The sequence below is a fragment of the Heterodontus francisci genome, unplaced genomic scaffold, assembly GCF_036365525.1.
Source record: "Heterodontus francisci isolate sHetFra1 unplaced genomic scaffold, sHetFra1.hap1 HAP1_SCAFFOLD_91, whole genome shotgun sequence".
NCBI lineage: Eukaryota > Metazoa > Chordata > Chondrichthyes > Heterodontiformes > Heterodontidae > Heterodontus > Heterodontus francisci.
In genome coordinates, this window is record NW_027140989.1 from 4,118,691 (window position 1) to 4,145,034 (window position 26,344).

General features: G+C 48.4%; 1 protein-coding gene and 1 non-coding gene across 2 annotated transcripts; one reads left to right on the forward strand and one right to left on the reverse strand.

The window, feature by feature from the left end:
• Positions 1 to 6,774: 6,774 nt before the first annotated feature.
• LOC137361688 (histone H2A-like) lies at positions 6,775 to 14,911 on the forward strand. The gene is made up of 2 exons (XM_068026390.1): positions 6,775 to 7,211; positions 14,686 to 14,911. The coding sequence occupies exons 1-2, from the start codon at positions 6,775 to 6,777 to the stop codon at positions 14,909 to 14,911; spliced, it is 663 nt and encodes a 220-aa protein (XP_067882491.1).
• trnal-uaa (transfer RNA leucine (anticodon UAA)) lies at positions 10,473 to 10,555 on the reverse strand. The gene has a single exon. It is a non-coding gene; the product is annotated as a tRNA-Leu (tRNA).
• Positions 14,912 to 26,344: the final 11,433 nt, after the last annotated feature.

Consider the following 26,344-nt stretch of genomic DNA (forward strand, 5'->3'; position numbering starts at 1 on the left):
GCTTTTGTTGTGAACAAGAAACAGTCTGGGTGGTTGAGTGTTCGAAGGGGCTGTGTTCAGGTCGTCGTGTTTTCTGGAGGCGTGTGTTCAAATCCCACTTCTGCCAAGTTGTGTTTTGACTGAACTGGAGCGATTTGGGAGCAGCGGTCAAGGGAGAACGTGAAAGAATATTGACAAGTAAAATGAAAATGGACCCAAATATGTTTTTTCAATACATTGGAGTAAGAGGCAACTAAAGAAAGAGGAGTGCACTGAAAAGACCAAAAAATCACAGTGATTTTTGACATCTTGCCAGGACTGAGTTTCCCGTGCACGGGATGATGTCATTTTGCAGCGCCAACGTCATCACATTTCCGCAACAAATCCATCTTCGTGCATGCGTGATAAAGCGTCATTGGGTATCTAGCCACCCCATCCCCCCACCACTTGGCTGGAGGAAGTGGCTGAATGGGAGATTTTGAAGCTGTAGCTCACCCACCTCGGCAACTCACTCCAGGCCTCGACGATTCCCCCCTCAGCCGCGCGCTCCAGACCTCGCTGCTCCCCCACCCCTCCACTCCCCTGGCCAGTTGTTCCTCGCTTCGCACCACTCCAGTCTCTGGCCACTCGCTCCAGGCCGTGCCGCTTCCCTCCTCTCAGCCACTCACTCCTACGTCGCCCTGTCACTCCTTGTGGCACTCCTGCTTCTACAGGTGGCGCCCAGTGAAGAAATGTGGGAGCGAGTGTCACAGCCAGAGCTAGCAGCTGTGGGCTGGGCTGGGACAGGGTGGGGGGTGGGGGTGTGGAGAGCGAACAGCCAGAGTGCGGAATTTCGGCAGTAGGGAGGAGGGGGAAAAGCGAGTTGCAGAGGGGGGAGAGCGGTCAGTGGGGTGGGAGCTAGTAGGTGCGTTCGGGTGAAGTCAGTCCTGGTCAGTTATATAATCAAATCACAATAACGAATTGGCAGCACATTTTATCCTCTGCCCGATTTTCCTTTCCATCGATCGGGGTGCTAATTCACTATCTTCCAATGGAAATTCAATCATAAAATTCATTTTGTATTTAATAGGATTACTGAAATGTTAAATGGATCTGAGGATTACAGTTAGCATTAGCAAACGCACCCGAGTGAATTAGCACCCCAATCGATGGAAAGGAAAATCGGGGAAAGTATAAAATGTGCTGCCAATTCGTTATTGAGATTCGTTGAGGAATTCGATTCTGCCCAACACTGAAATTGGCGGCTTTTTTGAATTCAACCTTTCTGCCAGGACGACAATTTAAGCCAATGATTGCTGTATTTTCCAATTCCAGGCTCGGCAATTGGTTAAGACATGTGAATGGGAAGAGGGTGACCAATCAGAAGTGGGCTCTGGATAGCGCTGGCTCAAACTGCGGGAATTCCAGGTCCCTGAATGATTGAGCTGAAACTGATCAGTTTCACAAACCCTGTCAGTTTCAGTGGAGGAAACACCGTCTCGGGGGAAATAACATCACAAGTGGGTTTGGTTCCAGTGACCGATTCAACGGCTGCTGCAAAACTCCCGGATTCCCTCATTGCAGCGAAATCATTTTGAAATTCTATGAAAACAATGAGTGATTCTGGAGGAGTGATGTGGCTTTTCACTGAGGGCATGTGTCGACTGGGGAAATAACTAACTGTAGAGCCTCGGGCACTGTTTACACAGCCCGTTTAGAAAATCAAATCCACTGCACATCCTTGCTCCAAATGAAATGTCAAATTTGGGGATTCTAGTATTGTCTCTCGAACACAGCACAGATTTCGTCCAGACAGTTCTAAACAGCCTATCCCAGCTCCCGTTTCCAGGTCACTGCTCTCTCTGTGAGGCGGTGGGTGGCTCTGAGAAGAGCCTTTAATTGTGTTTGCTGGAAAGGGTCGAGTTGTTCAGCAGCTGAATCTGCAGAGAGTGCGGCCCTGCCGTTTCAGAGCGTACACCACATCCATGGCAGTGACTGTCTTGCGCTTGGCGTGTTCAGTTTAGGTGACCGCATCCCTGATCGCATTCTCCAGGAAAAACTTCAACACCCCGCGAGTCTCCTCATAGATCAAACCCGAGATCCGCTTGACCCAGCCACGGCGAGCCAGGCGGCGGATTGCTGGTTTAGTGATGCCCTGGATATTATCAGGAAGCACTTTGCAGTGCTGCTTTGCTCCGGCATTGCCCAGTCCTTTCCCTCCTTTACCTCTGCCAGACTTTCTTTAATTAATTTCCAAAATATACTTTATTCATAAAAATCTGTAAAAAAAAAATACATTACAAAACAGTTCCAAAAAGCACCAAGTCAAACAATACTAAGAGTGCAAAGGAGATCAGTTTCCTTCAATACAGGAGTGAGTTCCTCACAACCCTTCCATTTCATGGTCATGCCATGTACATTTTGCAGCAAACAATTATTTCTGGCTGCAGTTCGAGTGGTTTCCCATGGATCCAGCCCCTCAGTTCAGTTTGGTGAGGGGACCTTACACATTGGTCTTTCCACATTGAGCCTTTGCTGCGGCTGCCCCAAGTTTTAGTGCGTCCCTCAGCACGTAGTCCTGGACCTTGGAATGTGTCAGTCTGCAACATTCGGTCATGGACAACTCTTTGCACTGGAAGACCAGCAAGTTTCGGGCAGACCAAAGGGCGTCTTTCAACGAATTGATAGTCCTCCAGCAACAGTTGATGTTTGTCTCGGTGTGCGACCCTGGGAACAGCCCATGGAGCACAGACCCCTGTGCTACAGAGCTGCTTGGGATGAACCTCGACAAAAACCACTGCATCTCTTCCATACCTGCTTTGCAAAGACACATTCCAGAAAGAGGTGGGCAACGTCTCTTTTCCACCGCAGCCACCTCGAGGGCCGCGTGTGGATGGGGGGAGAATTCAGGTGTGCAGGAAGGATCTGACGGGGAGGGCTCTTCTCACCATCAGCCAAGCTACATCTTGGTGCTTGTTTGAAAGTTCTGGTGATGAGGCATTCTGCCAAATGACTTTGGACTTCTGCTCAGGGGACCATCCGACAGGATCCACCGTCTCCTTTTCCCGTAGGGCCTGGAGGATATTCCGTGCAGACCACTGCCTGATGGATTGGTGGTCAAAGGTGTTTTTCCACAGATACTTTTCCATGAAGGAAATGCAGTACGGCACAGTCCAACTGGATGGAGCATTCCACGGCAATATGACCAGGCCCATCCTTTGCAACACCAGGGACAGATAGAACCTCAGCACGTAGTGACACTTGAAGTTTGCAAACTGGGGATCTACACACAGCTTGATGCAGCCACACACGAAGGTAGTCATCAGGATGAGGACGACGTTGGGTACATTTTTCCCGACCTTATCCAGAGGTTTGAACATCGTGTCCCTCCGGACTCAGACCATTTTGGATCCCCAGATGAAGCGGAAAATGGCTCAGGTGATCGCCACAGCGCAGGAGTGGGGTATGGTCCAGACCTGCACCACGTACAGCAATGTGAGCGCCTCGCACCTGATGACCAAGTTCTTACCCATAATGGAGAGAGATCGCTGCTCCCACATGCTCAGCTTATGTTGTACCCTGGCTACTCGCTCCTTCCAGGTTTTGGGGCACGTCCCAGCCCTTCCAAACCATATCCCCAGCACCTTCAGGTAGTCTGACCTAACGGTGAAGGGGACAAAGGATCGGTCAGCCGAGTTCCCAAAGGACATGGCCTCGCTCTTGCCATGTTTAACATTGGCTCCCAAGGCCAGTTCGTGCTGGTCGCAGATGCTCATCAGTCTGCGCACAGACAGTGGATCCAAGCATAAAACGGCGACGTCATCCATGCACAGGGACGTTTGAACCTGAGTGCCTCCGCTGCCTGGGATTGTCACCCCTCTGATGCTCGCATTCTTCCTAATAGACTCAGCAAAGGGTTCAATACTGCAAACAAACAAGACAGGGGAGAGAGGACAGCCCTGTCTGACTACAGATTGGATCGGGAAACTTTCTGATTCCCACCCATTGATTGAGACTGCACTACCGATGTTTGTGTAGAGTAGTTTGATCCAATTGAAGATTCCCTCCCCAAACCACATTTTGGAATGCACATCCATCATGTAAATGTGCGATATCCTGTCAAAAGCCTTCTCCTGGTCCAGGCTGATGAGGCAGGTGTCCACCCTCCTGTCCCGGACATAGGTGATCATATCCCTGAGAAGCGCAAAACTATCAGAGATTGTCCTGCCTGTTATAGTATAGGTCTGATCAGGGTGAATCACCAACTCCAGAGCAGACTTGAATCGACTGGCTATGACATTTGACAGAATCTTGTAGTCTGCATTAAGCAGAAATTGGGCCACCAATTTCTGATTTCTGCCCTCTTTCGCTTCCGCTTGTCGATGAGGGTGATGAAGCCTTTCCTCATGGATTCTAACATGCTGCCAGCCTGAAGCATACTCTTGTTTACTGCCAGGCATGTTGATTCTTGCCTCAAATCAGTGCACAATAAAAGAGACTGATTCCGTCAGGCTCCTTTTTATACAGGCCACCGGGACCTGGCTGAGAAAGGCAGAGTGAGAGCAGGGAGGGGAGGAGACAAGAGTGAAGATTAAACAGAGAGCTAGATGGAGGAGACACCCAGAGTGACAGACAGAGAGAGAACGGCCCCTCATCTTTCAGCTCCACCTCCAGTTTCCTCCGGGTTGCCCATTTCAAACCCTTTATTAACAGTAGAACCGAAACCCAGCTCTCCACACAAACCCTTCCAGACTCGGCCTTCATAGTCAAGGCTTTCCAGAAAGCCGGAGCTTTTAAATATGGTCCCGATGCAATTAACACTCAGTAATATTCCCACCTGAACACAGTCCATTCTATAACAAGAAACATCCTCAGTAATATCACCATTTCCACACACATCCGCTTCCAGCAGTTTACAGCACCTCACTGCAGCTGTTTGGGGAATCTCCTGTGTTAAGATTGGAGTTGGAAAGCGGCCTTTACCCGGCAGCGTTATTGTCTCACATTGAATCTGCTAGACATCCTGTTCTCTTTATTGCGAGAGAGAAAGCACGGATTTAGGAAATGTTCATTTGAAATGATCTCCATTGAGAACGAGCCCAGCCGTGGGACAGGTATTCCAGTGCAAAGAGCTGTCCATGACCGAGTGTTGCAGACTGGCACATTGCAACGTCCACGACTATGTGCTGTGGGACGGCATTGAAGCTTGGGGAAGCCACCATGGAGACTCAATGGGGAAAGGCTGCAGTCGAAGGCCCTAGTAGGCCATAGAACAGTGAGGGGCTGGAACCCGTGTAAAACCCCTCGGGCTGTTTGCACCAGAGAATGTTTGATGTGTAATGTAAATACTGTAAATATCACCTGTGCAGGCAGGGATTGTGAGATACATCATGTACATTATTGAAGGAAACTGATCTGCATTGTACCTTATGTAATATTAAATTTGAACTGCTTTGCAATGTAATTGCACAAATTATATGAATAAAATACATATTGCGCAAAAGAAAGCAGCTTTCCTGTCAACACACACCTTGTCTCAGGGCACAACTTTCCTGTGATCTTGCCATACCCAACTTTGCTCTATATCTTCTGACACACACACTTTACAGTCTGTCATTTCCAAAAACAAACATTCTAAAATCAAAAGACCTTTTGTTTATTTCTCCTTTCTTTTCATTTCTCCTCTATTCTTCTCAATCACTCCCTTCAACAGTCCTATTCAGATCAAGGTGGAATGTGAATAGTATCACAACTCACCTCTGACACTATTATTACCCTTCTCTTCTCTTGTCTTATTCAATGGGAAAGTTTTATTCACCAGTCTGTTGCTGTTTTACACTCTTGCCATACCATCTGGTATTGCATCCATCTGAATTCTGTGCTTTCATGGCCTTACATATATTTTCCTCTTCTGGATGATTTGTTTGCTTCAGATCCATTCAACCAGGCTGGACCACAGGGAAGCTTGGAACCTTTGCCTTGGACGGGTTCACGTTGATCACATTCAGAATCACCTCCTTGAAATAACTCCATAGTACAACTACAGTAACCACACAGCATCTGCTTCAAACACTCCTCCACATTTCATCTGTTCTGACCGTCAACACCTCCAGCTCTTTTGCTTTAGTGGAACCCATCAGGTTTGTATAGGCTCCTTCTATTCTGAAAGCTGGAGCACTGGTTCAGGGAATTCATCCATGTTTCTCTACTCTAAAGGCTCAGCCATGCTTGATCTGCCTCGTATTTTGCTTTTATTGCCACGTGACAAGACCTCCAATCCTCTGGAAAATGATGGTCAGACCTTCCACTATTTCTTCCCTGGCTTCATTCAACAGTCTGGGGTACATTTCATCTGGTCCTGATGATTTATCCACATTCAAGGATGCTCATCCCATTAAGACTTCCTCTCTCCTTTAGTTATCACGTCCAATACTTCACACTCCTCCTCCTTAATAACAATATCTGCATCACCCTCTCATTCGGGAAAACAGTAAAGTATTCATTAACGATATAGGGAACATCTTCCACCCCGATACAAAGGTTACATTTTTGATCTTTTATGCGCCCTGCTGTTTGCTCAGTTGCCTCGGACTCCAATGTTTTGTTGCAACATCTTTGGGTCCATTGTTATTTTGTTTATCCATGTTCTTTCCTGCTCTCTCTTTACTTTTCACCGCTGCTCCCAAACGCCTCCAGTTCAGTCAAAACACAACTTGTCAGAAGTAGGATTCGAACACACGCCTCCAATGCAGACTATGACCTAAACGCAGCGCCTTAGACCGCTCGGCCATCCTGACTGCCTGTGGTATACTATCAATGCTAAGGAAATTATTCATTCTTTGTGAAAGTATTTGTGAGATTGTGGAAATTTCTGGAAGAGGTAAGACCGGCGGGAAAGCTCGGGCCAAGGCCAAGTCTCACTCCTCCCGGGCTGGACTGCAGTTCCCGGTGGGCCGTGTTCACAGGCTCCTGAGAAAGGGCAACTATGCTGAGCGTGTGGGTGCCGGAGCCCCGGTCTATCTGGCTGCTGTGCAGGAGTATCTGACCGCTGAAATCCTCGAGCTGGCCGGGAACGCGGCCCGGGACAACAAGAAAAGTCGCATCATCCCCAGACACCTGCAGCTGGCCGTCCGCAACGACGAGGAGCTCAACAAGCTGCTGGGAGGAGTGACCATCGCTCAGGGCGGGGTGCTGCCTTATATCCAAGCCGTGCTGCTGCCCAAAAAAACCAACATTCAGAGCTCCCAGAAAAAGTAAAGTGGCCAAAATGTCATCTCATAAACCAAAGGCTCTTTTCAGAGCCACCCACAGTCTCTGTGAAAGGGTTGGTTACTGTCAGGAGGGAGTCAGAGATGGAGTTATTGTAACAGTGGATTGACCTGTTTCACATCTGTCCAGGTGTGTTTTCAGTTCCCTCTCTGGATTTCGCTCTGTTTCTCTGCTCACACATCTCCCCCTCTAGTTAAGTGAAGAACGGAACTACAGGGTGTCAGAATCAACAATTTAATAAATCCCGCTGCCTTCGATTTTATAAATCCCGAGACCATCCCGGTACATTAACGGGAACTCGTTCGGAACTGATGAATTAATTTAATAATGGAAGTGTCCGGGTTAATTCTCTGTTTTTCATTTGGACAGTTTGAATTGTGTTTTTTTTTTCTCTCCGGTGATCTGAGCGACACTTCTCAATGAGATTCTGCTCCCGGAACAGAGTAAATGCAGGACGGAAGAGGCCATTCTCGGGCTGTGTGTTTCTCTCCTAACCTGATCTGTTTAGACCGCACTGTTCCCAGAGGACGGAATCAGTGAGAGTTGTGCACACACATGAGCTGAGTCCATCGCAGCGCTTTAATATGTGCCTTTCCCCCGGCCCTCCCTATTCTCCGGACACAGAGCTGTCTGTTCGCCCCGGCGGCGGGATAGAGTCGGGGATTCTCTCCCCGCAGAGTCAGGGTCTGCAGCCCCGGGGAACTGGCGGTTTCAGTCAGAGTGACCGAGCTGCCTTACATATCCTGTGTACTGATCTCCAATGGATTCAAGTATTAGTGAACTCATTGGGTAATGTTTGTAAATAACCCTCATGTGAACGGATCCGGCTCCATTAATGCCTTCCAAATAAAACTGGGATCCATTTCTTTTCCTCAAATGCCAGCTAACGGATCCCAGGAGCGGGGTTGAGATTGTGCTGAACAGCAATGAGTCTCCAGTAATGCTCCTTTCTAAATTCCAGATCAGCTCGCAGTCCTGCAGGCCTTTCGGGAAAGTGATGTGACAAAACAGAAACCATGTGACCGGCCCTCCAATCTAATGGGTTTGATGATGAACAGAGATGGCAGCTCTTTCCTTTGCTGATTTGGTGGCTCTGAAAAGAGACCTTGTTACACTTGGTGCTGAAACTGGGTTTGAGGCGCGTTCCCCGCGGATGCGGCGGGCCAGCTGGATGTCTTTGGCCATGATGGAACGGGATCATTCTGGTGAATCTGCTCATTTTGCGGCTGAAGCATCAGTCGCTGTTTGAACTGTTTAAAGTCAGGGGTGTATTAGCAGCCAGAAAGTGAAGGGCAGTTGATTGCTCCCTGCAGCATTATCCGCCTCTTTCAGGAGAAAAGATCACAAAGCACTCATTTCTGTCAGTCCCCGAGAAGCCTGTGAGAAGCGATTAGTCGCTAATTTGTTCCTTTTACAGAGAGGAAGCTGATATTTGTCCCGTTTTAAATTGCTGAACCGGACCTTCCTCCCGCCGCTTACAGTTAACAGATTGACAAATGAAAACGATTCCTAAAATCGCATCAGGATTTTGTGACGGCAAATACAGTAAAACAGAACATAAAATGAGAGATTTTAAAATTGTTGCCTGAAAATTGAAATTTTCCATCACTTCAATTCATTCCTGCTCGGGAATTGCCGGGCTTTTTCCAATTGGAAAATCTAAGCCAATGAGAACTTCTATTTACTTATATGTGATTCTCCTATTGGTTAAGAATTGGATTGAGAAGCGGGTGACCAATCAGAGACAGAGTCAAACTGCGGGGATTCCAGGCCCCCAGTAACTGAGCTGAAACTGTTCATATTGACAAACCCTGGCAGTAGCTTCACACATTGGACAATTCACACTGAGTCATTCAAGGGCTGGTGTGAGAGAAGCTTCAGATCCTGTCATTACTCTCTGACTCATTATTCATCTAGAACCAAACAATTAGTAAATGTGAAGCAGTGAAGAGACTTTTCACACTCACTGCAGAATGTGTCATCTGGGGAAATAAGGAACTATTATATTCGGAGATTCCAGGTACATTCCTCCCTGAACAAATCCATTCCTAACATTCCCGATCACAGCCTATCCCAGCTCCTGTTGTCACCCGACTCCATCTGAATTGGAGAAACTCATATGTTGAGGTTTGAGTTGTGAGCTGGGGTTTCTCCGCCAGTGTTACTGTCTTACAAACTCTCCCCCTGAATTTGTGAACTGAGACTGCACCAAACACATCCCCAGTTAGAGTGAGGGCCGGACATCCTTCTGTTTTATTACACAGAGTGGGGAAAGGGCTGGGTGGAGGGGAGTCACCAGGGATCCTGGATTTACTCCAAATCATTTCCATGTGGAATCTGCAGGCGGGACCGGGACAGGGATCATTTGATCAGGGGATCAGCTCTTTCCTGAGAGATGTGGGTGGCTCTGAGAAGAGCCTTTGTGTACAGATGTTTACAAGTTTCCCGCGCTCTTTCACTTCTTTCCAGACCCTGCTTTCTGAGCCTTCGCTGCTTTCGGCTTGACCTTGCTCTTCCATGTCTGCACTTTCTTCAGCGCCTTTCCGCCCGCCGCACTCTTGCCTTTTTTGACCTTCTTCGCAGGAGACTTTTTCTGAAGCGTTGCTTTCTTCACCGCCTTATTTGGCGTTGCCGCCGCCTAGCTGCTCGTTTTCTTGGCTGTTACTTTCTTTGTTGTCACTTTCTTGCCTGCTGGTTTCTTCACTAAAGATTTCTTGTCTGCTGGTTTGTTCACTGAAGATTACTTGTCTGCTGGTTTCTTCACCTTCTTTCCCACTTTTCCCTGGGTTTTCCTTCTTGCTGATTTTGAAGGAGCCGGAGGCTCCCTGTCCCTTGCTCTGCACCAGGGAGCCTTTGTTCACATTCCTCTTGATACTTTGCTTGATCTGGGTCTTGAGCTTCTCCTGAGCGGTGGCAGACCTGCAAGGAATCAACTACCAGCTAGCGTAAAAAGCGAGACCAAGGCTCAGGGCCTTCAGTTACCTGGAGGGGAGTCGGAGAGGCAGCGGATCCTGTGAGGAACCACAATCCAGGAAGGATGAGAAGGTTATTGTCAGGGTACAGAGGAGATTATGTTAAAGATTTACCAGTTTATAAGCAAGCGCAGAGCCAAGGAACGGTGCTGGGGCAGATCAAATAATAGGAAGCTGTGATCAGTTGGAAGGCAAGAGTGATTAAATGACAGAAGAGATGATGGTGCAAGGCAAAAGTCAGGGACAGAATAACTAAAATTTTGCTAACACAGATACCAGGAGTGGGGTTTGAACCCACACCAACACATGTCTTTTGGATTTTAAAACCAACGCCTTAACCACTTGACCATCCTGGTACATTAACGAGCCACTGAAAATGAAATTTAATGTGATCTGGGTGCCATCTGGCCTTTCACAATATAAAGTTATGACTCCTCTCCCATGCTAAATTGGACCCTTCATTATTTATGAACCTCAATCGGATCACCCCTCAGTCTAGGTTTCTCTAAGGTGTAGGGTCCCAACTCTTTTAGTCTAACTTGATAACCAAGATATCTTATACTGGGAATTCGTCGAATGTCTCTCCTCTGTACCCTTTCCAAAGCCTCAATATCACCCATCATGTGAGGAGACCAAGACTGGATACAATATTCCAAGTGAGTCCTGACCAAGGTTTCATAAAACGACAAATTCAGGACATCTCAGATACTGAAGGAGTCCGTGTCCAGAAGCAGCAAGACCTGGACAACATTCAGACTTGGGCTGCTAAGTGGCAAGTAACATTCACACCACATAAGTACCAGGCAATGACCATCTCCAACAAGAGTGAATGTAACCATCTCCCTTTGACGTTCAACAGCATTACCACCGCTGAATCCCTCCACCATCAACATCCTGGGGTTTACCATTGACAAAAGCTTAACTGGACCATTCATATACATACTCTGGCTCCAAGAGTAAATCAGATAGTGGGAATTCTGTGATGAGTAACTCAGCTCAAGGCACGTGGTGAAATGCTCATTAGGAGAGCTGGAAAAATGGACTCGTCAGGAGGGCAGAAAAGTGGCAAATGGAATTCAACTGGGAGAAGTGTGAGGTGATGCCTTTGGTGAGGTCAAACACAGCAAAGGAAGACACAATTAATGGGTGAATGCTGAGAGGTGTAGAGGAAGTGAGGGACCTTGAAGTGAATGTCCACAAATCCCTGAAAGTAGCAGGACAGGTTGATAAGTTGGTTCAGAAGGCTTATGGAATCCTTTCCTTTATTAGCCGATGTGTAGAAGAGAAGAGCAGGGAGGTTATGCTGGAACTGTATAAATCATTAATTAGGCCACAACTTGAGTTCTGTGTGCAGTTCTGGTCACCTCATTCCGGAAAGGATGTAATTGCACTAGAGATGTTACAGAGGAGATTTACGAGGATGTTGCCAGGACTGGAAAAATGCAGCTATGAGGAAAGATTGGATAGTCTGGGGTTGTTCTCCTTGGAACAGAAGAGGCTGAGGGGAGATTTGATTGAAATGTACAAATTTGTGAGGGGTCTGGATAGAATGGATGGGAAGGGTCTATTAACCTTAGTAGGGAGGTCAGTGACTAGGGGGCATAGATTTAAAGTGATGTGTTGAACAATTAGAGGGGAGATGAGGAAAGGTTTTTCACCCACAGGGCTGTGGGAGTCCGGAACTCACTGCCTGTAAGGGTAGCTGAGGCAGAAACCCTCAACTCATTTAAGAGGAGTCTGGATGTGCACCTCAAGTACCTGAACCTGCAGGGCTACGGTCCAAATGCTGGACAATGGGATTCAGCCTGGTGGCTCGTTTTTTGTCCTGACTGTGCTGTAAACGTTCTATGTTCGAAAATTCTATGCTGACACAATGGGCCGAATGGCCTCCTTCTGCACTGGAATAATTTTGTGATTTCTGACTCTCCAAAACTTGTCAACCATCTACAAGGCACAAACCAGGATGAGTGCAGCACCAGCAATACACTAGAAACTCGACACTGTTCAGGACAAAGCAGCCGCTTTGATTGTCACCCCAATCACCACCTTAAACATTCACTCCCTTCACCACTGACGCACAGTGGCAGTATTGTGTACCATCTACCAGATGCACTGCTGCAACTCACCAAGGCTCCGTTGACAGCACCTTCCAAACCCAAGACCTCCACCACCTTGAAGGACAAGTGCTGCAGATGCATGGAAACACCACCATGTGCAAGCTCCCCTCCAAGTCACACACCATCTGATCTGCAAATATATCGCTGTTCATTCACTGATGCTGGGTCAAAATCCTGGATCTCCCTTCCTAACAGCACAGTGGTTGTACCTACACCACATGGAGTGCTGCAATTCGAGAAGGGAGCTCACCGCCACCTTGCCAAGGACAATTAGGGATGGGTAACAAATTCTGGACTTGCCAGTGTCGCTCACATCCCATGAAAGAATATGCCTCATTTTATACTCAGTTGTCCTCTGAATGCAGCCCAACCCTCTATTTGCTCCAACTATCACTTCACAGCATTGCTGCTGTACCTTTAGAGATCTGTGCACCAGAACATCCAGATCTCTGCTCAAAATTATTTTCTTTTTTCCACCTACTTTCATGTTTTTCCCTGAAGGGTGCATGAATGTTGAGCATTCGCCCTGTCCACTGGAATAACACTGCACTTATCCAAATTAAACATCATTTACCAGTCATGAACCCAATCTCCCAACACATTAAGATCAGCCTGAAACAGTCGAGTATCGCCTGCAGTCTAAACAATCACACAGATCTTCAAATCATCTGCAAATTTACAGATGGTGCCCCCTATACCTTCATCCAGATCATTAATAAAAATAGTAAAGAGCAACAGACACAACACCGATCCCTGTGGGACACCACTGGTAACTGGTCTCCAAACAGATCCAGATCCAACTGTAACTACTTTCTGCCTACGTCGTGCCAGTCGGTTCCCAATCCAGATCAATATATTACCACTGATACCAGGGACTTTAATCTTATGGAGAAGCCTCTTGTGTGGAACATTATCAAAATCTTTTGGCTGAGATCCGCTAATTGAACACAGGCCGGGGATGAGGCCTAGGCCTGTCCTGCTTTGTGTGTGGGACTCAGGACCACACAAGGTGAGATCAGTTCACTGAGCACAGGCCCATCCTGCTCTATATGGAGCTCAGTACCTCACCAAATGAGAATAACTAACACACCACAGGCCATGGAGCCTCAGCCCATCCTTCCCTGATTGTGGTGCAGTGCCAACCAGGTTAGATCAGCTAATTCAGCAAAGGCCGGAGATGGAAGCTGGATCTTTCCTGCTCTGGGGACTCCGTACCATACCAGGTGCGATGAAGTAAAATACCACAGGCCGGGGATGGAGCCTGAGATTTCTCTGTTCTGTGTGGGGCTCTGTATAACAACGTGTGAGAAGAACTATCATCCCTCAGGCTGAGGAAGGAGCCTGGGCCCCTTCTGTTCTGTGTGGCTCCTACCACACTGAGTGGGATCAATTAACTCAACACAAGCCATGAATACAATCAGGCCCTTTCCTGCTCCGTGTGGCTCAGTATCACACCAGGTGGCATCAGCTAACACAGCACAGGCTCCATCAGTTTAAGTGGAGAGAATCAGAGGGGAGATTTTCCACTCTTGACCCCATGGGCTGAATTTTAAACTAACGGTGCGGCTCTCGGCAGAGGCACCGGAAGCGGGTGTCATCACCACACGAGTGAAATGTGGCAGGCCGATCCCGATTATGTAGCAGCCGACCAATTAATGAAGGGGAGGCATGGGGCCCATGTAAACAAGGACCAGAGGCAGGGAACGAGGCACCGATGGCACCGACATCTGACACAACGGCAGGTGCTGGCACCATATTGAAAGGGCTGCCAGACCTGCATTCACTGCTGCCTGGTTTAAAGGAGTGTCTTCCTGAGAGCCCTTTGCTGTCCCAGGACTCGTTCTGCTGCCCCAGGATCCGTTCTGCTGCCTCTGCTGCCCCAGGTCCCGTTCTGCTGCCTCTGCTGCCCCAGGTCCCGTTCTGCTGCCTCTGCTGTCCCAGGACCCGTTCTGCTGCCCCAAGACCCGTTTTGCTACCTCTGATGCCCCAGGACCCGTTCTGCTGCCTCAGCTGTCCCAGGACCCGTTCTGCTGCATCTGCTGCCCCAAGACTCGTTCTGCTGCCTCTGATGCCCCGGGACCCGTTCTGCTGCCCCAGGACCCATTCTGCTGCCTCTGCTGCTCCAGGACCCGTTCTGCTGCCCCAGGACCCGTTCTGCTGCCTCTGCTGCCCCAGGACCCGTTCTGCTGCCTCTGCTGCCCCAGGACCCATTCTGCTGCCTCTGCTGCCCCAGAACCGGTTCTGTTGCCTCTGCTGCCCCAGGACCCGTTCTACTGCCCCAGGACCCGTTCTGCTGCCTCTGCTGCTCCAGGACCCATTCTGCTGCATCTGCTGCCCCAGGACCTGTTCTGCTGCCTCTGCTGCCCTAGGACCCGTTCTGCTGCCCCAAGACCCGTTCTGCTGCCTCTGATGCCCCAGGACCCGTTCTGCTGCCTCAGGACCCGTTCTGCTACCTCTGCTGCTCCAGCACCCGTTCTGTTGCCCCAGGACCCGTTCTGCTGCCTCTGCTGCCCCAGGATCCGTTCTGCTGCCTCTGCTGCCCCAGGACCCGTTCTGCTGCCTCTACTGCTCCAGGACCCGGTCTGCTGCCTCTGATGCCCCAGAACCCGTTCTGTTGCCTCTGCTGCCCCAGGACCCGTTCTGCTGCCCCAGGACCCGTTCTGCTGCCTCTGCTGCTCCAGGACCCGTTCTGCTGCATCTGCTGCCCCAGGACCTGTTCTGCTCCCTCCGCTGCCCCAGGACCTGTGCTGTTGCATCTGCCGCCCCAGGAGCTGTTCTGCTGCCTCTGCTGCCCCAGGACCAGTTCTGCTGCATCTGCTGCCCCAGGACCTGTTCTGCTGCATCTGCTGCCCCAGGACCCGTTCTGCTGCCTCTGCTGCTCCAGGACCCGTTCTGCTGCATCTGCTGCCCCAGCACCTGTTCTGCTCCCTCCGCTGCCCCAGGACCCGTTCTGCTGTCACTGATGCCCCAGGACCCGTTCTGCTGTCACTGATGCCCCAGGACTCGTTCTGCTGTCTCTGCTGCCTGATAGGTAAGGAGCTGAATGCGAGCCTGCAGTGACCATGGTCCAATGGTTCGGCGATGCCTTCCTGCAGGTTCGCCTCCAGGTGACAACAGATCGGTGGAAGATCCTCTTCCCCAGGGATGGGAGGTGGTGACCTGTCCACCTGACCAAGCAAAGCTGCTTTGAGATAGTAGGTGAAGTCAGCAGCCGTGGGGTCACCCCCAAGACATGGATCCAGTGCACGAAGTGGGTCAATGACCGGAACCGGGCTGCTCTGGCGCAAACTCAAAACACTTTGGACCCTTTTGACATTGCGCATGGCAGAGTGAGAGGGAGTGTTTGGTGGAAAGGGAGTGACCACCCAGTCATGTGTATTGGGGAAGGGCAGCAGGACATGCTGCCTGAGGCTTGGCTGCATCTCGGTGGGAGGTGCACGTCAGTCATTGTATAAACTCACACAGTCCCTCGAGAGGGGCCACATGCAGGAGGAATACGTGTGCCCACATCATGGACTGCTGGACTATCACCATCAGAGATATTGGGTTTGTCCCCGCTGGGAGACTAACTTTGTTGATCATAGTGGCTGCAGGAGAAGACAGCCCACAATCGGAAAGAACGTGTCAAGACTGGCAGTGGGTGCCTTATCTCCATGTCTTCATTCCGATGGAGGAGGAGGCCATGGAACAGGCCGGGCAGCAAAGCATCTGCTCCATAACTGATGGAGAGACAGGGACACCGACCTAAGAGAGTGAGTGAACATCTCCTGGGGCACAAGGGTGCATCCACTGCAAAGGAGCCACACTGCTCATCTGTTCACCACTGCATCAATGGAGCTGCACAGTACAGGTGGATGGAATGTCACGATATGAAGACCCTAACCCTTCAATGTCCCTGTTTTCACATGCATGCTAGGATGAACGACAAGAGCGAAGAGCTGGAGAGACTGGGGGACAGCCAGACACCTCTGAGGAGGAGGAGGGAGCCTCAGAGGGTGCACCGTCACATCATTCACCTGCATTCTCCACCAGCACAGAAACCCTCACTCGGTGGGTATCCACTCGCTGTTAGATTTGGGCACACAAGCTGGTGAGCACGTCACAGTCATGCCCGGGCAGCTGACGAAGGCTGTGACAGCCGAGGCCACTGGCAGCTGAAAGTCTGTGGGAGGCCAGGCCCATGCTGAGTCCAAGGCTGATGACGTGACTCTGGTGTCACCAGCTACACGGGAAATGCTGCAGCTGCAGCAAGAGGTCAGGCAACATCTGGCAGAGTTGCCGGAGGTTATGTGTACCCAAGTTCGGATGATGGAGGAGTCCATCCAGGCCTGCATGCTGTACTGTCTCCGATGGGGGTGTGCCTGGCTTCCTTCCTTGAGAGACTGGTGACTCTGATGGAGAGCCAGATCCAGCCGACCAATCAGTGGCTGCCGGAGATGTGCACAGACCTGCACTCCATCGCTTTGTCCATGAGCTTCATCCAGCGGTGACAAGGTGAGAGGGGGAACGAGGCACCTGAACTCTTCACCAGGTCTACGTCACTCTCAGGTCAGCAGGGAGGTACAAGTGTGTCTTATAAGGGGGAGGAGCAGCTGGCTGCAACATCTGGGGTCTCCTCTCAGGGTGCTCCTGGTGTGGACAGTAGCTCCAAAGCCCCTCTGCCAGTGACACAAGTGATGCCAGTGCCTGCCTCCATCACCCTCGATGGCAGAGGGGGTACCCTGTACCTGTGCAGGTGGTCCTCACTGTGCCGGGGCCCTCCAGGCCTCAGGCAGCAAGAGGACGGCCACCAATATCATCCCAAGCCATGGGGCAGCAAGGTCAGCAGCCTGTCTCCACCTCAGCTGACACGGCAGGGGGACCACCACGTCGGAGCATGCGGAAAAGATTTCAGAAGAGCACCTAGATTCACTTGGGTTCACGGTGAATGTACAATTCAGATGGATAGGGTTGTGTTTGGTGTCACACAGAATAAAGAAATGATGTTCTCTCACTGTGTCTCCTTCCTATTGTTGATGCCCTTTGGGACTTCATTTAAACCCTTCCTCCCAAGGGGCTGGAAGTGAGGGACCAAGCCCTGAGTTCACAAAGCTTCGGCCTTGTCACTGTGCGATGTGTATCTGGACGCTGCAGTGCAGAAGGAGGGAGGCGACAACAGGGCTGCTTAAAGCTAAGACTTTATTGCTGTGGTTCCAGAAGGTGGTAAGGCTCAAAGGAAACTTGAATGTATAAGGGTGTCTCATGTCTCCCTTGTGTGTATCTCATGGCCCCTTTCTTGCTGTGCCTGAGGTTCTTCATCTGGCACTGCTTGGACAGCATCCTCCTCCACATCCTCATGATCAGAGGAGACATCACACTCCACGATATCCTCACGAGTCAACACCTCACCTCTCTGTAATGCCAGATTGTGCTGTGCACAGCAAACCACCAGGATATGCGAGACCCTCGCCGGGGCAGACTGAAGGGCTCCACTGGATCGATCTAGGCACCTGAATCTCATCTTCAGGAGACCAATGGCCTCCTTGATGGTCGCTCGGGTTGACCCGCAGCAGGTGTTCTACCTCTCCTCTGCATCCGTGCGTGGGTTCCTCACAGACGTCAGTACTCATGTCCTCAGTGGGTAGCCCTTGTCTCCAAGGATCCATCTCTGAAAGTGGATGGGGCCGCGGAAAGGTTCTGGCACCTGGGAGTGCCTTGGTATGCAGGCATTGTGGCTACTTCCTGGGATTTGTGCTCACACCTGGAGGATCCATTTGTGATTTTCACAGACCAGTTACACACTGAGCATGTGGAAGCCCTTCTGTTGAAGGTTGCTGGCTGGTCTGCAGGAGCCTTGATGGTCACTTGGGTGCAGTCAATGACACCCTACACCTGAGGGAATCCAGTGATGGCCCCGAATCCGATAGCCCTCTCAGCTTGACTGTTTGGATCGATGTGCAAATAGTCACCGGCCCTCCTGAACAGGACATTGATGACCTCCTTGATGCACTGATTCACCACAGACTGTGAGATTCCACACATATCTCCATTGGATACCCCCCAATGATCTGCTGGTGTAGTAGTTCAGTGGCACGGTGACTTTCAGTGACACTGGCATCAGGTGCCCACCAGGTCCCATGGGGCACAGCTGCATCATGGCAGAGAGATCAGTGACGACCTCCGTGGAGAGGTGCAGTCTGTGGAGACACTGTCACTCGGACATCTGCAGGTAGTTGAACCTCGGCTAACGTGTTCCTCTGCCTCCTTCTCCAGCCTCCTGTTCGAGGCTGGCCCTCCTGTGGGCCCCCAAGCTGCTGTGGTGTCCCTGCTGGTGCCTGGGCCTCCGTCTCTACTCCTCATCCTCTTCAATGGGAGACTCGAATCCAGGGTGAATGAGGCCCATGACAGGTTGCCCCTCCCTGAGTGCAAGGCCTTCACAGTAAACAACACCCAGCCACAGTTACCTCACTTGTCACCCTCAATGAGGTGGCACTGCCCCAATGGCACCCTGGTTTTGCTCGCCCTGCAGAGCTGGCACATGAGCCCCCACTCCTGACAGTGTTTCCAGATGCCCTTTCCCCCTCCACCATTGCTGCCAAGTTACGCTGCCTCACACGATATTTTCCCAGTGAAGACAACACTCAGCTCCCACTTCCCAGCCACCTCCTTTAACCAGGCGAGGCTCTGAAGCCCCGTGGTCCCCGTGTGCTATTAGTTCAATAGCACCCAGTGAAAAAAAATTGCTGATAATTGGACTCATAAATACTTTAAATGCCTTCTTGCCGTGTGGATGTGCGAAGTCTGCCCTCCATGTCAGCCGCCGACAGAAAAATCCGGTCCGACGTCTTCCATCCCTATTTTATACATCCCCCCTTGCCCTCCCCGGCTTCCATTGCCGTCTCCAACGGTCCCTTAAAATTCTGGCCCATGTCTCTAAGACTAATGGGAGTGAAACTACATCTGCTCCTTAGCCTGAACAGGGAGAGCTGCTCTCTCTGCGTTGAAAGTGAATGAATCTGATCTTTACCTTGTCTTACTGGGACGTTCACTGTCTGGAAATGTCTGTTTGAAAATGTTTTCCTGTTATATTAATGGAGCAGAGGAGCAGATGTGAGGTACTGTTCAACAGAGAGGTTTGGAAGTGGGTGAAGGGGTGGAGTGACGGTGTGAGTGAGAGGCGCAGTGAGTTGGCCATTCTCAATAAAGTGTCAGGAATGAAGGTCAGAGGAACAGACCAGGCAGGAAACACAGAAAGAGCGAGGAGAAGCTGGTGGGAAAAACAGAGATTAAACAACAGGCTTGTTCAGTTGGAACAAAAACAAGAAATGCTGGAATCACTCAGCAGGTCCGGCAGCATCTGCGGAAAGAGAAGCAGAGTCAACGCTTCGGGTCAGTGACCCTTCCTCGGAACCAGTTGACTCTGCTTCTCTTTCCTCAGATGCTGCCAGACCTGCTGAGTGATTCCAGCATTTCTTGTTTTTGTTTCAGATTTCCAGCATCCGCAGCCTTTGGCTTTTATTTTATGGCTTGTTCATTTGGTTTGGGTCTGGTGTTTAGAATACCCAGAATCTGGGTTCACTTCCCTTCCAACTCAGCGAATTGTCTCAACATTATGTTCATAAAACCATAGAATGATACCCAAAGAAGGAGACCATTGGGTCCATTGTGTCAGTTCTGTCTCTTTGGTTGTGCTATCCAATTAGTCCTGCTGCTCAGCTGTTTCCTGTAATCTGTACATTTTTCCTTCCAGTATTTATACCAATTGCTTTTCAAAGTTACGACTGAATCTGCTTTCAAGTCCTGATCAGACAGTGAATTCCAGATCACAACACATCACCGGACAAAAAATCATTCCTCATTTCGCCTCTGGTTCTTTTCTCATTCACCTGATAAATACATCCTCTGGTTACTGACCCTTATGCCACTGTAAACAATTTCTCCTTATTTAACTTATTGAAAACCTTCTTGATGATGTCACATACTAGACTGCCAGTGAAACTGAAGCCCATGGAATAAAAGGGACAATGACAGCATGCATATGAAGTTTGCAGACTGATGGGAACATCGGAGCAGGAGTAGGCCATTCAGCCCGTCGAGCCCACCCTGCCATTCAATATGACGATGACTGATCATCCACTTCAATGCCTTTTTCCCACACTATCTCCATATCCCCGATGTCATTTGTATTTAGAAATCTGTCAATCTCTGCTTTAAACATACTCAATGACTGAGCTTCCACAGCCCTCTGAGGTAGAGAATTCCAAAGATTCACAACCCACTGAGTAAAGAAATTTCTCCTCATCGCTGTCCTGAGTGGCTTTCCCCTTACGTTGAAATTGTGTCCCCTGGTTCTAGACTCCTCAATCAGGGGAAACATCTTAGCTTCATCCACCCTGTCTATCCCTTTAAATATTTTGTCAGTTTCAATGAGATCACCTCTCATTCTTCAAAACTCGAGAGAATACAGGCCCAGTTTGCCCAATTTCTCTTCATATGACAGTCCCCCATCCCGGGAACAAGTCTGGTGAACCTTCATTGCACTCCCTCTTTGGCAATGATATCCTTCCTCAGGTAAGGGGAACAAAACTGCACACAGTATGCCAAACTGCAGACCAACCAAGGTTATATACAATTGAAGCAAGACTTCACTACTCCTGTAATCAAATCCTCTTGTGATAGAGGCTAACATTTCATTAGCCTTCCTAATTGCTTGCTGCAATGCATGTTAGCTTTCAGTCACTTATTGACAAGGACACCCAGGCCCCTTTGTACATTCACACTCTTACCATTTAACAAATAATCTGCACATGTGTTTCTCCTACCAAAGTGGATAACCTCACATTTTTACACATTATATTTCATGTGCCACTTTCTTGTCCACTCACTAAGTCTGTCCAAATTCCCTTGAAAACGCATGCATTATCCTCACAACACACATTCCCACCTAGTTTTGTGTCATCTGCAAACTTGGAAATACTACATTTGGTACCCACATCCAAATCATGTGAACAGCTGGGTCACAGTGTGGTGGTGAACAGTTGTATTTCTCTCTGGAGGAAGGTTTACAGTGGGTTCCCCATGGTTCCTCATAACTTCAGTTATGTGCAGACACTGGAAAAGCTGGGGTTTTTCTCCTTGGAGCAGAGCAAGTTCAGAACAACTTTGACAGAGTTAGAATCAAGGAATCAAATGGTTACAGTACAGAAGGAGACCATTCAGTCCATCATGTCTATGACAGCTCTTTGCAAGAGCAGATCAGCGAATTCCACTCCTCTGCCCTTTCATTGTAGCCCTGCAAATTTTCTCTATTCAGGTGTTTATCCAATTCCCTTTTGAAAGCCACGATTGAATCTGCCTCCAGCACACTCTCAGGCAGTGTATTCCAGATCCGAACCACTCACTCTGTCCCACACCCCCGGTACCATTGCAGAAAATCTCTTCTGTTCATTTCATCCCTCATAAATAATTGAAATGAAATGTTTATTAGGAAATGCACAACATAAAAAGGAGAGAGAAATAAATGCTGAGTAAAATAGAAGCCAATGTTTGAAAGGTAAAAAGAGCAAAATATGTAACTTTTATTCTGGATGAATGAGAGGAATATATCACACTTTGGGGATTTTGTCAGAGGACTTACAGATAAACCTAGAATTTAGGAGGAAGCTGGTTCATGGTTTACAGAACAAATTCAGCCCCTGGGGTGGAGCCAACAGCTGCACTGTAATTACTCACCTCAGGATTCCAAGCCTCTGACCTGCTCTTGTAGTCACGTTATTTGTATGGCTCCCCATGGTAACCTCCATGATGTTGATGGTGGGGGATTCAGTGATTGTAATGCTATTGAATGTCAAGGGGAGATAGTTAGATTCTCTCTTGTTGGAGATGGTCATTGCCTGGCACTTGTGTGGTGCGAATGTTACTTGCCACTTATCATCCCAAGCCTGTGAGACTGAAATAGCTCAGTTGGGAGAGTGTTAGATTGAAGATCCCTGGTTCAATCTGGGGTTTTGGCAGTTCTCCTTTATTCTGCATCGCCCTTTGGTTTTGACTCTTGAGCTGCACAATTTACACTGAAATTATTTACCCAACTCTGAAGGTTGGATTGGAATAGAGAGATATCAAGGATGGGAAATATTTACATTGTCAGCTTTAGCTTATTCTCTATCTCCTTGTGTCCTTTTCCCCAGTTTTTGAATCTTTCGGGGCCGGGTGAACATTTGATTTGCTGCATATGTCCCAAACTGAAGCCTTTTCCACATCTCTGGGTGGTCAGACTTGCTCTGTCTGTTTTTGCTGCTCGTGACCATTAACGAGAACAGGCCACGAGTTCAATGTTTATCAGCAAACGGAAGATAATTGGAAAACATTCTGTGTTACTCCAGACCAGTGACAAAGATGCAATGGATGTTATTCAAAATAAATTCCCTTTGACATTTGATGAAAACTTGTTTGCATCTAAAAGTTGGATTTTAAGTGTTACAAAAATGTGTCAAATTAATGACTGACCATGTGACAGCGCACATGGGGATAAAATCCACAGCCTTGTTGTTATCAACACTGCGTCCTAACCAACTGAACTAAGCGGCCTATGGACAGAGCCAGGTATGTGTTTGAGCCGCACGCTGTGCGGTTTGTGTTTTATTTCTCACACCAGGTGACAGAGCGATTGTCCAAACAATGAACACATCACATCCCTGAAACATTGTTCTGATATAAAACAGTGTGAAATAAGAACTGAGCATGGAAATGGAACGGAACCAGAAATCAGGACTTTAATCTATTGAAGTTGATCTTGAAATTCAACCATTCACTGAACATTCCAATGGATCGAACTCTCATCTGATATAAAATCCAGTAACTTGAGCTGCTGTAAAACATAACTGAGCCTGATGTGATCTGAACACACAACCTTCCGATCGAGAATCAGATGTGTTACCGTTGTGCCACAAGCTTACAGATAAAGCAAAGTGTTTCATTCCTGACAGATTTACTTCTTGTTTAGATTCAGTGATTAAAATTAATTCAATCCTCATCTGACCTCCGCTCTGTCCAGGCCTGCCACCCGACCTGAACCCGACGGGACCCGACGACCTGTGTCGGGTCCGGGTCGTGTCGGGTCGCTCTTCCGGGTCTGGCTTTCGGGCTCGGGTCAGGTCGGGCCAGGTTCGGGGCGGGCTGGGTCCAGGCCGGGCTGAGTCCATGTCGGACACACACAGGAAGTATTGCATTGAACTCTGCTGGGAAGTTGAGTTTAATAAGTGTCAAAAGTTGAAAAGCCAACCTGAGCTGGGAGTCCGGGACATCAAGGAGGGAAACTCTGAGTCTGCTCAGTGAGCAAGTGAGCATCTCTATGACGTCATTACGCTCATGCTGCAGCTTCCTGTGGATTCGGAATCGGGAGGTAGATAAAGTGAACATTCCGGTGGCCGGGTAAGGCTCGGGTCGGTTCGGGCGTGGGAATAAATGGAGATACCCGGGCCGGGTCGGGCTCGGGTCCAATGTGGTTCTGTTGGGTTCGGGTCGGTTTTTTTTCTTGACCTGAGAAGGCCCTTAGCGCTCTGTCAGTTCAGTCCCTTATTTAAACTATTGCTTGGAGTTCTGCTTTACAGGGTCTCGGCTGTTTAAGTGTTTCCCAGACCCACTACTCTGATTAATCAGACATTTTGCTGCTAACTGCTGCTGCTACAATTGAAATGTAAAAAAGAATTTCCAGTGACCTGCAACCAATGGACAAATACATTTCAGAAAGATAAAGCTCACTCATCAATCCGCAAATGTGTCTTTCTGCTTATATTTATAAACAACTCCTTCTCTCCACTATGAGAACTATACAATCACTCCAGTTATTTGAAAGTTAGTATAAGATGTTCCAGTTCATCAATTTTAAAACTGCAGCAGGTATTTTCCAGAAAACGTCTCTGTTGGAACCTCAGTCCCATTTAGATTGAAAGTGGACAATTAACGTATTCACTTGTTCATTGTGGACAGGTGTCTGACTTAGAATAAATCTCATGAACTTTCAATGAGGTGGCAGTATTTCTGTGCTCCCATTTTACACAGTCTGTCCTGTTCATGCACCATGTTTTATTCTCCTCTCCCATTCTCCACAGAATGCAGATTACAAGCCGCATCAATATAGCTGTTGAAAATCATTGGAAGAATCTGGTCACACAGGTATTGAAACATTCATTTTCTGCCATTTTACAAGTTGGTTGCTTTAAACACAGTACAATGTGCAATCATATTGAAAAGAGATTCTCTTTAATATCCAATACAAACTGAATTACAAACCTGACAGACAAACACAGGAGAACAAGTGACTAGTGAACACAAATCTCATGGTGCTCATTTTCAGATTTATTGCAGTCATCTTACAAAACAAGTGAAAGAATATTCCAGTGAAATGACTTGGAAAGTAGGTGTGACTTTTGTTGGTGCCTTTCTTTGCTCTGTTGGTGAAACGTTCTTGCACCGTTCATGTCTCTGTTTCCTCTATTGAATGAGGAAGGAGGTATTTGATCAGAAATCATTTGATCAGAAAAAGGATTGTGTACCTTTGAGAGGGGATTTCTGCACCATCAGGGCTGGAAACAGGAGTGAGTGAAAGACAATGTGTGGAGTTTGATTTTGTACAGAGGGAGAGCAAATCTAACAGGACTGTGAGATATTGGCCTGGATTTTACAGCCCCAATAGCGGTGAACTCTGAGACTTTCACTGCTATTGAGGGTCTGAACAGCACTGCAACTGCCGGTACATGCACACACTAACACCAGCATCTGGAAGTTGTGGTGGTGTGAAATGTGCTTAGAAGGAGCCTCTGATCATAATCGCATCAGCCCACTCTTTAAAGTGACAGGGACCTGTAGTTCAGCAATTTGGGCTCATTGCCCACAATGTACCCTGATTTTTACCTGGGTTGGATTAAAGCCGGTACCAACAGGCTCAGGGCTGCTCGGGAAGGACTTTTCTGTTGACTCAACAACTCCACTCTTCCAGGGAGACACCGGCAGCAGCAGGGGTCAACTTTCAGAAAGGAGTTCAGACGTTTTAAATGTTGTATTTTATTTCTTAATTGTATGTAAGTTTTTAGCATGGCCTGATCAGAGTTCTTAAATTTACATCTGACTTTTTATTAACAAGATTGAAGTGTTTTTAAAAGATCTCTAAATGTATATGACTTTTTATCAAGATTTACTTGGCTTCTTTGTAAAGATTCTTGAGCAAGATTGAAGTGACTTTTAAAAACTACATCTTATCCTTTAAAATCCTGCTTCCATGTAGATGACATTGAAAGATGACTTCAGAATAGATTAAACTATCTTTCTAACTTGTACTGCAACAGCTTAAGACCTACTTTTCTGCAAAAGCTGGTGAATTACCTTCCGGGAGCGGAGAGGAGCGGAGCGGAGCAGACCGATATGGACCGATATGAGGAGAACGCCGAGAGCGGAGCCTATAAATCCAATCCGAGGATCGAGGCCCAGTCTCTTACCTTCCGGGAGTGGAGTGGAGCTCTTCCAGTGTGCTGGAGTTTTGAAACAAAAGAGGACAACTGTGACGTCAGAGGAGAGCTGCAAGGTGATTGGTTGGTGAGTCACTGCTGTTAGTGTATTTAAATATCTTGAAGAAAAGGGCAAAGATTTTTCGTTGAAAAGAAAACCTCTGCTGATCAGGTGAGTACTACTAAAGTGTTTCTTTTTATTCAGTGTAGCTGATGAAGGACTTTAGATTGTCGTGGGTAGAACAAGGCCCCTCGTGTCATTAGTATTTTTTAATTAAGGGAGTAACTAATTAATCTAAGGGTAAGTCATGGCAGGAGAGCTCAGCCCCGTGATATGCTCCTCCTGCACTATGCGGGGATTCAGGAACCCTCCCAATCTCCATGATGACCACTTGTGCAGGAAGTGTAACCAGCTGCAGCTACTGGCTACTCGCATTATGGAGCTGGAACTGCGGGTGGTTTCAATGGGGAGCGTCCGCGAAGTTGAGGGCGTCATGGATAGCATGTTTAGTGAGGTGGTCGCACCGCAGGTAATGGATGCACAGAC